This window comes from Limanda limanda, chromosome 10, assembly GCF_963576545.1.
Source record: "Limanda limanda chromosome 10, fLimLim1.1, whole genome shotgun sequence".
Classification (NCBI taxonomy): domain Eukaryota; kingdom Metazoa; phylum Chordata; class Actinopteri; order Pleuronectiformes; family Pleuronectidae; genus Limanda; species Limanda limanda.
Genome location: NC_083645.1, coordinates 26,147,755 through 26,159,460, shown reverse-complemented (window position 1 = coordinate 26,159,460; position 11,706 = coordinate 26,147,755). Strand labels below are relative to the sequence as shown.

General features: G+C 42.3%; 1 protein-coding gene across 1 annotated transcript; it reads right to left on the bottom strand.

Moving 5' to 3' along the window:
- Positions 1–257: 257 nt before the first annotated feature.
- Positions 258–11,603, bottom strand: LOC133011489 (probable carboxypeptidase X1). The gene is made up of 15 exons (XM_061079215.1): positions 11,588–11,603; positions 11,215–11,373; positions 7,784–7,893; positions 7,558–7,697; positions 6,445–6,529; positions 5,604–5,763; positions 5,433–5,524; positions 4,504–4,627; positions 3,609–3,805; positions 3,335–3,514; positions 2,456–2,653; positions 2,256–2,352; positions 1,324–1,463; positions 1,127–1,229; positions 258–562 (listed from the first exon to the last, which is right to left on the bottom strand). The coding sequence occupies exons 1-15, from the start codon at positions 11,601–11,603 to the stop codon at positions 258–260; spliced, it is 2,106 nt and encodes a 701-aa protein (XP_060935198.1).
- Between the last annotated feature and the right edge of the window lie 103 nt (positions 11,604–11,706).

Genomic DNA, 11,706 nt, shown 5'->3' with positions numbered 1-11,706 from the left:
TTGTCCTGAAACGATGAATTGTTCCCACAGTTGTTCTGCTGCTCCACAGCAGGAAATGTACTCTTCCATTCATCTGGTTTGTTTTTGTACCGGTGTTGAGTTTAAATAAGAGCATCTATAAAAAAGAAATGGGGACATGACTCCAGTGAAGTCTGATCGTCTCTGAACTCAAAGTGAACTGAACAAGTCCTGCTTTGTTCTCATGTTATCCTCCACCCCCACCTTCTTCCTCATCATCTTCCTCCTCCTCCTCTTCATCACACCCTCTTGGCCCGTTTGGCTGCAGCCGCCCGCCGCTGGTTCTTGGCCTTGGTGGTGACCCGGAGTTTACGCAGACGCAGCTGACGGAGCTTGAGCTGCAGGTCCGTGGAGAGCTTCCCCCCCCTCCCTACGATCAGCTTCAGCCTCTGCTCGGGGATCTTGGTGAGGCGGAAGTCGCAGATGGTCGGGAAGTGGTCGTACATGACCCGGCAGGTCCTGGAGGAGCGGAGGTATCCCTCTGCACTCGCCGTCACCTTGTACTCACCGGGATTCAGCAGCCGCCAGTAGTCACCATCGGTAACTGGGAAAGTGGGAAGTGGGTGAAGGCATTAAATCAAAATACTATAATGGAGGAATATTACTGTATATTATCCTCTTTACTGCCTACATCCACGTTTTCAATATGCATTTTACTGTAAAACATATGCTACAACTTATTAGAACAATACCTTGAGTGAATGAATAGAAATCTAAACTTCCAAGATTCATAAGTGTGTTTATGACCAATGTTTACATCTGTGTTTTTTTTGTAGTTTTGTTTGTAAGCAACATAACAAAACTGGATAAATCACCATGTGGAAGGTTGTGGTATGAGTCGGGAAAATCCATTAAATATTGATCCTGATCAGGGGGCAGGGAGAAATTTTTGTTCATATCACGACAAATAATTAAAATTGATCTTGATGAAAAACAATCAGGCATATTCAGGGATATCTGAAAATCTATTTCTATGAGTGTGTGATATTTGGTGCATCTTGGCGGAGATATGTGCTCTATTCTAGTTCAGGAAACAGATTAAGAAAGACAATGATAATCTTTAATTTTCCTCCTTGATTTAAAATCTGAGGTGAGATGTAAACTGTACCTGATCTAATATGATGATCGATGTCATCAACCTTTATGACGGCGTCTGCTATTCCAGCCTCTGTGTCTTTGTCCCGAATGACACCTTTAATTCCCCGGTGAACCTGGAACAATTTGAGGATATATAAAACTGACATCAATTTTCTGCAAATAGCGACAAATCAGAGAAAGTCGTGAACTAAAGAGAGAAGCACTGACCTGCTCCATGTAAACCAGCAGCGACTCTCGGTTGTTCTCCCACTCGATGGGAAGCTCGCTGGCGTGAGGGAACTTATCACAGGACAACTCCACCGTCACCTCGAAGCAGTTGGTGTGGAGGTAACTGAAGTCGTTCATACCTGCAGGAGCCACAACACACAAGCAGCTGAGTTTTAGTTCTGAGGCTGTGAACCTTCACTTCTCTCCTGGACATTAACAATAACACCCACAGATACTTTGTGAAGTTGTTTCATCGAATGGTTGATGGACAGAAACTCTGCACAGAAGTCCTTTCTTTACTTCATTGGATTCTTGAAAGGCTACAAAGTGGAGCTTAAATATACTGACACTTAAACTCTGATTTGCATGGATCACTGGGATTAACAAAACAACACTTTAGGATTAAGTTAGGATCAACGGTGTCAGTTTGATCCTTTGCTCATAGAAAGGTCAGGATTTTACAGAACAGTCTAGGGGAGGATAATAATGTTATACAGTTCAATAAGAGAGCTACAGTGATGAGGAAATGTTGTTGGTGGTCATACTGCATGTTGTTGTTTATTTCTATCCACGTGTAACAGAGGAGTATTATTAGGTAACCATGTTTCCTCTTCCATCTGCCTTTCAGACAAGGAATGTTTATGTTCACATCACTTATTATTTAGGTATGTGCACGTACATGTATATATGTAGTCTGTCCGTTCAAAATAAAGTTCTCCATCTATCTAAGTAATATAGAATTAGTGATTTGTTAATTGACAGCTAGATACAACAATTGGTTGCGACTGCAAGAGCGAATAAATAAATGAAGTTAAAGGGCTCTAACCTGGACTTTGACAAATAAAACAATAAAGTACTTTGAATATAAGTTTATGAATTTCAGAAAGATAACTCTAGATCAAGCTAACATAAGGAAACACACACTGTCTTACTTGCTGGTACGTTGTGCCAGTCGGCTCCATTGATGATGTTGTTGTATCTGATGAAGTCCTTGTTGTGACACGGCCTGCGGTCCGGGTTGGACATCACCTGCAGCAACGAGAGATGAAGACAACAACATGGTGACAACACAATGACAACACAATCCAACACTTCATTGATTCAGTCAGCATGAGGAGGAGGAGTGGTGGACCTGGTTGGTGCTGGCGTACACTGTGGCCAACCAGCGGAAGAAGCTCTCATCGGGGGTGGGGGTGTGCTCCCGGGGGGCCCAGTCCCGGGTCATGTCGTACGGGTAGGTGACCACCAGCTCCCCCCCGTGGAGGTTGGCACTGAGGACAAACGGGATGTTCTGCATCCAGTCGATCACGGCTCTGGTTTCGAACGCCACCTGATGTCAGTCGGGGGGAAATAGATCCAGCTCAGATGTTTACAGATGTTTAGAAGACGTCTTTAACTCGTTGTTCTAAGAATCTAAAGCTTTATTTTTGGGGTTTTATTTCAAAACAGCTGCTGTGGAAAAAGATCTTCTAAATTGATGCTAAACTGTATTTGTTATTATTTTTCTTCATTATCTTATATATTCTTATTATATTCTGTTTTTTGTTTTTGTTTTTTTTTATTAATAAAATGCTAATTGTTAATTAGTTATTGTTGTTTTATAGTTAGAATAAAAACAAATTTAGAATATAAATCTCAGATTACTTGGAACCAGTATGTGTAGAAAAGAAACATTTCAAAGGATTCTTAAATATTTTCTTTGTAGAAATATTAAAATCATAATTTTCGAATAGTATATAGTATATTGGCTTAAATGTGACACTTAGCAGCATTAAAACATATCAACCAGTTTAAAAGTGAGGCTATGGTGTCATTATTATTAGGTCATAAGATGATAGATCAAATCATTTCTCAGCAGTAATAACAACATTACTAATTAAAGACTAGTTTCTTGACAAACCTGTTTTCTCCACTATGACAAACTAAGAGTAACAAATGAAATGGTATATAAATATATATACATATATATATATATATATATATATATATGTGTGTGTGTGTGTGTACGTACGAAGGCCTTCTCGGAGGTGTACGCCTCGGGGATGGGGAAGTAGTGGTTGATGAGTTTGGACCGGTCCGTCTCCAGCTCGATGGCGTTCCACATCTCTGAGTTCAGATCTGCAAAATTACTGTTCATGTCTATTCCTTCGTAGCTGTAGCGTCCCGTGGCCCAGCCGGCCAGCTCCGAGCCCTGAGGATGACGGAGATGCAGAAGGATGGAGAGGTTCAGATTATTTGAATTCATATATCAGGTGTCTGATTATTACATCCAGAGTCCCAGGCACCTTTCTAAAAGCCGTCTCGTGGCCATCAGGGTTCATGGAGGGCAGCAGGTGGATGCGAGTCTCCTTGACCAGGCGGACGATGCGCTGGTCGCCACGTTTGTATTCTTCACACATGTGCTGCATCAGATTGAGAAGAAGCTCTCGGCCCAGAACCTCGTTCCCGTGCATCCCTGCAACGTATCGGAACTCGGGTTCACCTGCAGGGGGCGGCAACACCAACAATCAGGTTCAAATATACAGTTTAATGCTTTTACTTTTGGTGTTGCACATGGTCAGAGTCTGGAATTGTCCAAATAAAGTCTATATGAAATTATAAATGAGGACATAGTGAGAAGGACTGGCTGAATAAATCAAATATCTTTAATGTACAGTTATAATCAGACGCTGTGAGGAGGAGGAGTCTGTGCTCAGAACTTTGTTATTAACAGAATCTGTGTTTTCACAGAGAAGGACCTGAATCTCCTTCATGTTTTTCTTCACATACATTTCTCTCACAAGTTGCTCTGAAATCTCACACATCCCCTCAAAACCAATAATGTGGAGGAGTTCCACTTCTCTGAACTCTGTGTTTCTGAGACTCCGCTGATCTGGGTTATAGCAGATAGATATAAATATAGATATTCTTTGCATATAAAATCAGTTTCCCTGGTTACAACGACATATTTTAAATGCATGAGGTCGATAAATTGATCTGTTTAACGGAGCTGGACCCAAACAGCAAATTCTGTGGTGTTGGGGTTTTGGTCGGAGTTGTTCTGCAGAAACCAGTAATTTATGAGTCACCATCCCAGTTAAAAAACTGACACTGGGGCCACAACTGAGTGATTTGATGATGATGGGATGCAAGAGGTTATATTTTGAACTGTCACTGATCAGTTTCCTCCAAGCGTCTCACCCAGTTCGTGTTTTCCAGGATTGTCGGAGATCTCCATGGCGTAGAGCTTCAGGCCGCCGTGGCTCTTTCCGATGCTGTAGATTCGAGTGATGTCCGGACACGACTCGTGCACGGACTTCATCAGCTGGGGACAGAAACTCTGAGTGTCAGTGGAATCTGACTGAGTGAGAATATATGAGATCGAGTCAAACAAACAAGCAAACAAACAAACCACAGGTTGAAAGAAAGAAAAACCTCAGAAACTTGACATATTTTAACCTCAAATAATATTTGTAAAGTGGATTCCAAGATTTTGTTGAGTTAACTGTCAAATAACTACTAATGATTTGTTTGTCTGTCTAATAGAAATAGACACTAACATGAGTTGAGTCTATTTCTTTATAAGTTTATTGGATGAGACATAAATTAACATCCACAAATCTGTCTGAACAAAATTGAAATGCTGAGCTTATTCCAACATTCCAACGAGTCCCCACGGTGTTTGTGTGTGTGTCTGTGTGTGTCTGCATGTGTGTGTCTGCATGTGTGTGTATGTGTGTGGCTGTTTTCTGACCATCAGATCCAGGACGGTGTCTTTAAACTGACCACAGGTAGTAGCAGGTCACTGAGGACACTGTCACGGTGAAGTGAAACCTCACATAATATTTACTTTTTGTGGAGAGACTGGACCACACACACACACACACACACACACACACACACACACACACACACACACACATACACACACAGACACACACACACACACACACAAAGACACACACAGAGAGTTGCACCTTCCAGGAGTTACTATAAAAATATACAGTTACATTTTTTACACATATTTTCTCCCCAGAATTAGTGGTTGTGTTGAATCTCAGTTGAAAAGTCACAGAACTTTATCTTCTTTATTAATTTGAGGTGATTCCGGACGCCGCTCTCTGTCCTACCTTCCTCATCTCTTTGTAGTTGTGGTGTCTGAAGTCCAGTTTGTCTCTGGACTCACTCGGCTCCGTCTGCCAGGCGTAGATATTATTTGGATCTATATGAGATTCGAGAGGAGTGTGCTACAGCCGTTAAACATTCAAATGTGTAACATGAAATCTGCAGGCGGCCTGTACCTGGGAGCGTGCAGCCCAGCACCTCGGCTCGCAGGCAGACGTCGCCCTGCGTCCCGTTCTCGTACCAGCTCTGAGGGTTGATCCGGATGTACCGGGCCACAGTGGACGTGTTGAACAGGGCGAGGACGGGGGTCTCCAAGTCCTGGTTCCCCTCGAAGACCTGAGACACAGGGAGACACAGGGGATATAATAAGACTCGTGTGGACAAATTAATAAACCACCTTTAACCCCATAGTCATAAATCTTTGTTTACATCCAATGTTAAATGAAAGCAAAAAACATCATTTAAAAAAACTATCTTCTTGAGAAGATAAAAAAGAAGATAAAATTATGATATTGAAAATCATAAAATGTATCTTCCACTTGTGCATCTTTGTGCGATTTTTCTCGCTTTTGCTTTACGATTTCATGCTTAACAAAATACCACAAAGTCTAGATGATGACTTGCAAATATTTTGTTTCACCTCTAGGAAAACCATAAATATCAATATCACATAAAAATCTCAACATTTTACTGACACTGTTACTCTCAGTGGAAAAAGAGCGTCTGTCACATATCATATGTTTTGATTTCAGCCCCTGAATTTTAAAATGTATATTTCATCACTTTCTGAGTTGCAAATCATAAGCTGAAGTCTTTTTAGTAAGAATATGTGAAAGTGGAAAATTATTACTGTGTAATTCAGCCACTGGCTTTTTCCACAATTATAACAAAGTCCTTGAGCGACGTCACTGGTTCAACAACCAGAGCAGCTCTGAAATGTGAAAGAAGGAAAATGTACCAAGGAGCAGAAAGTCTGAGAGAATTCTAAAGAAGTAGAAGCAGAAACTCTTCACTCACAGCTTCTTCGGTCCCGTTCATACTCGGTTTCCAGACCAGAGAGTCGTTGCTGAACTGGACCTTGTAGGTGTGCACCACGTTCCAGCTGTTTGGGAGCGAAACACATGTGGTTCACGTTATTCTACATCATGTGATGTGGAGGAGCTGAGGTCCAAAATAAAAGGTCGTCAACCAGAGAGGAAAAAACAAGAAAAGCTGACAGAGTCTTAAAATGATGCTACAGTTAAACTATACAGGGAAATTGTTCTGAAATCAACATATTTTCAAGCTGCTTTATAAAACTACTAGGGCTGGGCAACGATTAAAAGTTTTAATCGCGATAAATCGCATGATTTCCCTGATTAATCACGATTAATCGCATTTGTATACGCAAAATCCAATAATGAATTAAAAAGTAGTGTATAGCGCAATTTTATTTTCAATGTTCTGCCATATGAACGAAAGGGCCATAACATTTGTTGTGCAAACACTTTTAACATCAGCATTTAATACAGTAGCAGTTAAATAAAATATTCAGTGTAAATCTCAACTTAACAATGTTATCAAAGCAAATACAAAATGAAAGCTCAATGCCACTGCCAGGGCATTAATGTTATCCTCTTCGTTATGAAAAATCTATACTCCTCCCTGCGTCTAACGTAGTCTGCCGAAGCCTCGCTCCGCTCGCTGTTTCGTTGAGTGATTTGCTGATATCAACTGTGTGTTTTGCATTCAGGTGATATTTTAGACTGGAAGTTCTCCGGTGATAAGAAAATTCACCTTGGCAGTGGCTACAAATAACTTTGGTTCTGTCGACTCCGCCGTCTTGAAGAACTTTAAAATGAAATTGGCCATGTAAAAGCTCCGTAGCCTTATCCATGGTTGTTTATCCGCCAATTATTTTCTTTTTTCCGGTTCCGCAGCAGTCAGCAACAGAGTTTCACAAAATAAAAGCCTGACTTTCACAATAAAACAATAAATAATCAAACATGAGTTAATGCGAGATAAAATAATTAATCGAGTTAACTCATCACTTGAGTTAACTCGATTAAAACGAGTTAACTTGCCCAGCCCTAAAAACTACATTTCCCATCCCTCTCCCTGCTGCTATAGAAGCTCTGGGCGACCTCTGACCTCCAGATGGAGCTGCGGCCCTGCAGGATGACGCCGGTGAAGCGGGTCGGCCTCCGAGCGTCGACCTCCAGCCACTGGTTCTGGTCTCTGTACTGAGCGCACCAGCCTCCATCGTAGATGTCTCCGTCCTCCACCCCCGACTGAGACACAAGACAAGTGCACGTGGACAAAGGGACGGGGCTGCAGGAGAGCGAGCGTCTGGTTCACGGTGAGTCGCCGTGGTTACCTGGATGTTGAGGCGGCCGCGGTGAGGGCCCAGGCCTCGGCGTTTGAAGGAGGACGCCCTCAGCTGAGTGTCTCTGACCTTCAGGGACTCCAGGCCCAGCGGAGGACACTCTGACACCAGCAACACAGATTTAATCCCAGTTTCAAAATGATCATGTGGAGGGAGTTTGGTTAATTTGGCATAGACAGCGGTAGATGATTAGTTGAAGAAAGGTGTTAATTTAAACTCAGGTTTTAAAGTGCAGCAGGGATTTGATTTGCCACAGATCTCGTCAGACAGACTCTGGTTGTCTGGAGGGTTCAGTGCCTCCTCCCGGCGTTTGGACGTTTTACCGGCTGTTATAAAGTGTCAGCCTGAGGTTCAGAGGCAACATGAATAAACACTGAATGTATGTGACATTTCCTGGAAAGACCGTTTCCCCATTTAGCCTTGTAGTCCAGCCGGATCTCTGTGGAGCGGCTTGTGACTCAGAACGTGTCTCAGCTTTAAAGGAGTAAAGTTTCCTTGTTGGTGTCGACCGCTGGATTTCTGCCAAAGCAAAGATTTCTCCTGGAGAGACTCAGCAAACTGACACATGAAGCCCGGAAGACCAAAACAGTCGATTAGCCTGAAGACAAACTGGGGATCAGGTTGCACTTCATGTTTTTTGTGCGTTTATTCGATCTCACGATTGTTCTTCGAATGAATCTGAGGACGTGAACTTCCTCTCGAGATAAGAGGGACAACAAACAACCTACTGTCTGCTCCCTGTGTTTATCTAAATCTGATCTGCTTCATTTCCTCTTCCTCCCTCACAGGGGACGTCGGGGGGGGAGATGGAGACATGAGATGTTTCATCAAAGACTTGTTACGTCTCATCCTCCTGAGTTTTATCAACGAGATCTCAGAGCTTCATCCGCTCAGGATCAACACTCAGGAGTGGAACGGTCGAGATTATCGAGTGGAGCTGAGCAGGATTACAAATCAAACTGATTCACTAAAGTTCACAGGAGTGGATCATGTTGATTTTGCAGGATTAGTCGGAATTATTATGAAATGTGGTTTTAATTGCACAATGTGCTGAAAAGTTAAAGCAGTTTGTTGCATGTTCAGGGAACAGTTTGAAAAGAGTCGATGATGAACTGGAACAGATCTTATCACCAGCGTGTTTCTGCTCGTGACCTTCGACAGCTTCTCCGAACATTCTGTGTATCAGACGTAGCTGCAGTTTGTAGCAGGACTAGTGAAAGAAAAGCAACATGGCTGCAAATCTGTGGGCTACACTGATATATTTAGAAAATTAAGTGTTTTATACACAGAATATTGCAAATGAGTGTAATAATCACTGCTCCTGTCGACAAGTTGTTGAGTTAAACTGTGAATAAACTGAAAATGTATTGATTCTTAATGAGGATCAGCTCGGATTTGACAAGTTCCTTTCTGAGTGTTAATGTCCAGACGACCTCCACAACTATATCTCTGCTTCTCCTCCACAGACACACCTATACTTATAAACACACTTATAAACACACACACATCTACACTGGGCTCTGTTCCAGGTCCAGTACACACACAAGTAAACATGCAACTCAAGAAAACTCTAACCCTACACAAAGCAGCTGCTGGACTGATCCCTGAAAGCTGAAACTGAGACATGCAAACCAAACTGTATTCTAGGGTTAGAATCTAAAGGGGTTCAGGTTATTACTGAGAGAAGCAGCTCAGATTGAACTGATTTCTTTGTAAGTCTGGATTTCAGGATGTGCTGCCTCAGCTGGAATCAGATGTTGGGAACTCGAACAGCAAATAGTTGAGGATTGTTTCTGTTGCTTTCCTGCGTTTGCTCCAAATGTGGAATCACTGGAATTCTCCTGTTGCAGCAAACTCCACTTTGATGGTGAAAGCACTGGGAACTATTTGCCTCTAATATCTGACCCGTGTCTGAGTGACATGCTGAATCCTTCAGGACGGATCCCGGTACATACGTGAGGCCGCGTCCACGCCGGCCACTGATTGGCTCACGCTCACTTTGACCTGCGGTTTGGTTTTCTTAACAACCTTCGGCTTCTTGCTGAGGACTCTGGGATTCTTCGGCATCACTTTGGGTTTCTGTGCAACGCTCCTGGTGGATCTCCTCGCTATGAAAAGGCAAGTGTGTTACTCTGCGCTCTCTGAATGTGTGTGTGTGTGTGTGTGTGTGTGTGTGTGTGTGTGTGTGTGTGTGTGTGTGTGTGTGTGTACAAAGATACTCAATAATGCATGGATGGATGTTAACCAGATTTTGTGGGTATGTGACTTGAGAGCGTATCTCCAGATGATTAACTTTCAGGGCTGATCAATCAAAGGTCAAGGGTCAAGACCAACTATAACATGGTCTAAAAAACACATTTTGATAATATCTCTTTAAATAATAGCAAAAAAGTCATATTTTTAAGTTATCTGCATCCTTTTAGACGATAGACATGAACTTACGCTTATATAGATCAAGATTTATGACATTTTAACGAGGTTATTATGAGATTACATTATTATTACAATGTAGAAAAGTTAGCATTGCCTGATTGAGAGTATCTAGACACACGCAGAGGTTTGCATCGAATCTTTTACATAAAAACTTGTCTCTCACATTTCATGGAAGGTTATGAGGATTCAGTGCAGGGCTGCAACAAGCAGCACAAACTAACTCCAACATCTGAGACTGTTTTCATGTGTAGTGCGTTTTTTGGCTGCATATGTTTGCGTCTATTTACATTTCGGTCGACTGGCTGCAGCCCCAGTGAGTGTACAGTTAAATTAACACTTTCATGAACCTGAGGGTTGAGGAGTTACAGAGAGTGAGGGGTCTTGTTCTCTGTGGTTTTTTCACATCTGGTTTTCATCAGTAGAACACGGCTGAAAGCTCTCTGTGCTCACAGGGTAGAATGCGGAACATCCTCCCCCAACCCTCGGACACCGACTCTCTGACCGCAGATATGTGAAGACAAGGAAAGCTGGTTTTCACCCTCTGAGAATCCAAGAAGCTTCGGGGAGCCTCTGATATCCTCAGAGTTTATTTAGTCCCACAACTCAAACACCTCAGAGCTTCTAGAGAGTTTTTTGCATCTGATTTACAAGTTAAACAACACATTTTGTGTTTGTTAACAGTCAAACTGACTCACATCATTCAAAACAGTATTTTTTTACATCACCACAGATGTTTTTCTTCGCAGGAAAAGGAAACACATGAAACCAAAGAGTTGTACAAAGTGCATTTGACAACTATAGTAAAGCAATAATCCTTAAAACAGGTAAAAACTAGAAATCATTGGAGTAATATTGAATTCATGTTTTATCCTTTATTTACCAGTTACTACCTAGAGAGTTTTTAATTGGAGATCAAGGAAATTAGAATAAAAATTCACAAACAATAGAACATTTTATATAAATTCTATATTACTTCAGTGGGCACTCACCAAACTCCATCGGTCCTTCATCCTCTTCCTCAGCTTCTGGTCTGGGAGCTTTTCTCTCGGCTGTTGCTTCAGTCACATGTTTGCTGCTCGTCTGAGGTTTGTCTGTCGTGAATCCAGTGGGGGGGTGTTCAGTGTTGTTTGCAGTACTCACAGTGTTTCCTACAGAAAAGGGGGTCACAGTGGAAGGAGAAGTAACAGTGGAGGTCACTGAGTCGTCAGCAGGTCCGGATGAAACCAGGATAATTGATCCATGATGCAGAAACAAGAGCAGAGTAAAGAGCAGGACTTCAGCCATAGTATCTGTGAACTCTGCAGAAACTCCACTGACAGACACTCATTCATCCTCCCTGAGCCTCACAGGCAACACACCCACTACACAGGAACCACATCCGGGCAGGGAGGAAGAAAATAAAACCCACGAGGACGAGAAGTGTTCATGTGATTTATTACAAAACTATGGAAGTACATTTCTGCGAGTGAGGCTTTAGGTTG

Bases quoted from the DNA above. Each gene is read 5' to 3' on its own strand.
- LOC133011489 (XM_061079215.1), bottom strand. The intron at 6,530-7,557 runs GTCAGAGGTCGC...GCTCCCAAACAG, and splicing joins GGCCGCAGCTCCATCTGGAG to CTGGAACGTGGTGCACACCT. The intron at 5,525-5,603 runs GTACAGGCCGCC...AATCTCATATAG, and splicing joins GCTGGGCTGCACGCTCCCAG to ATCCAAATAATATCTACGCC.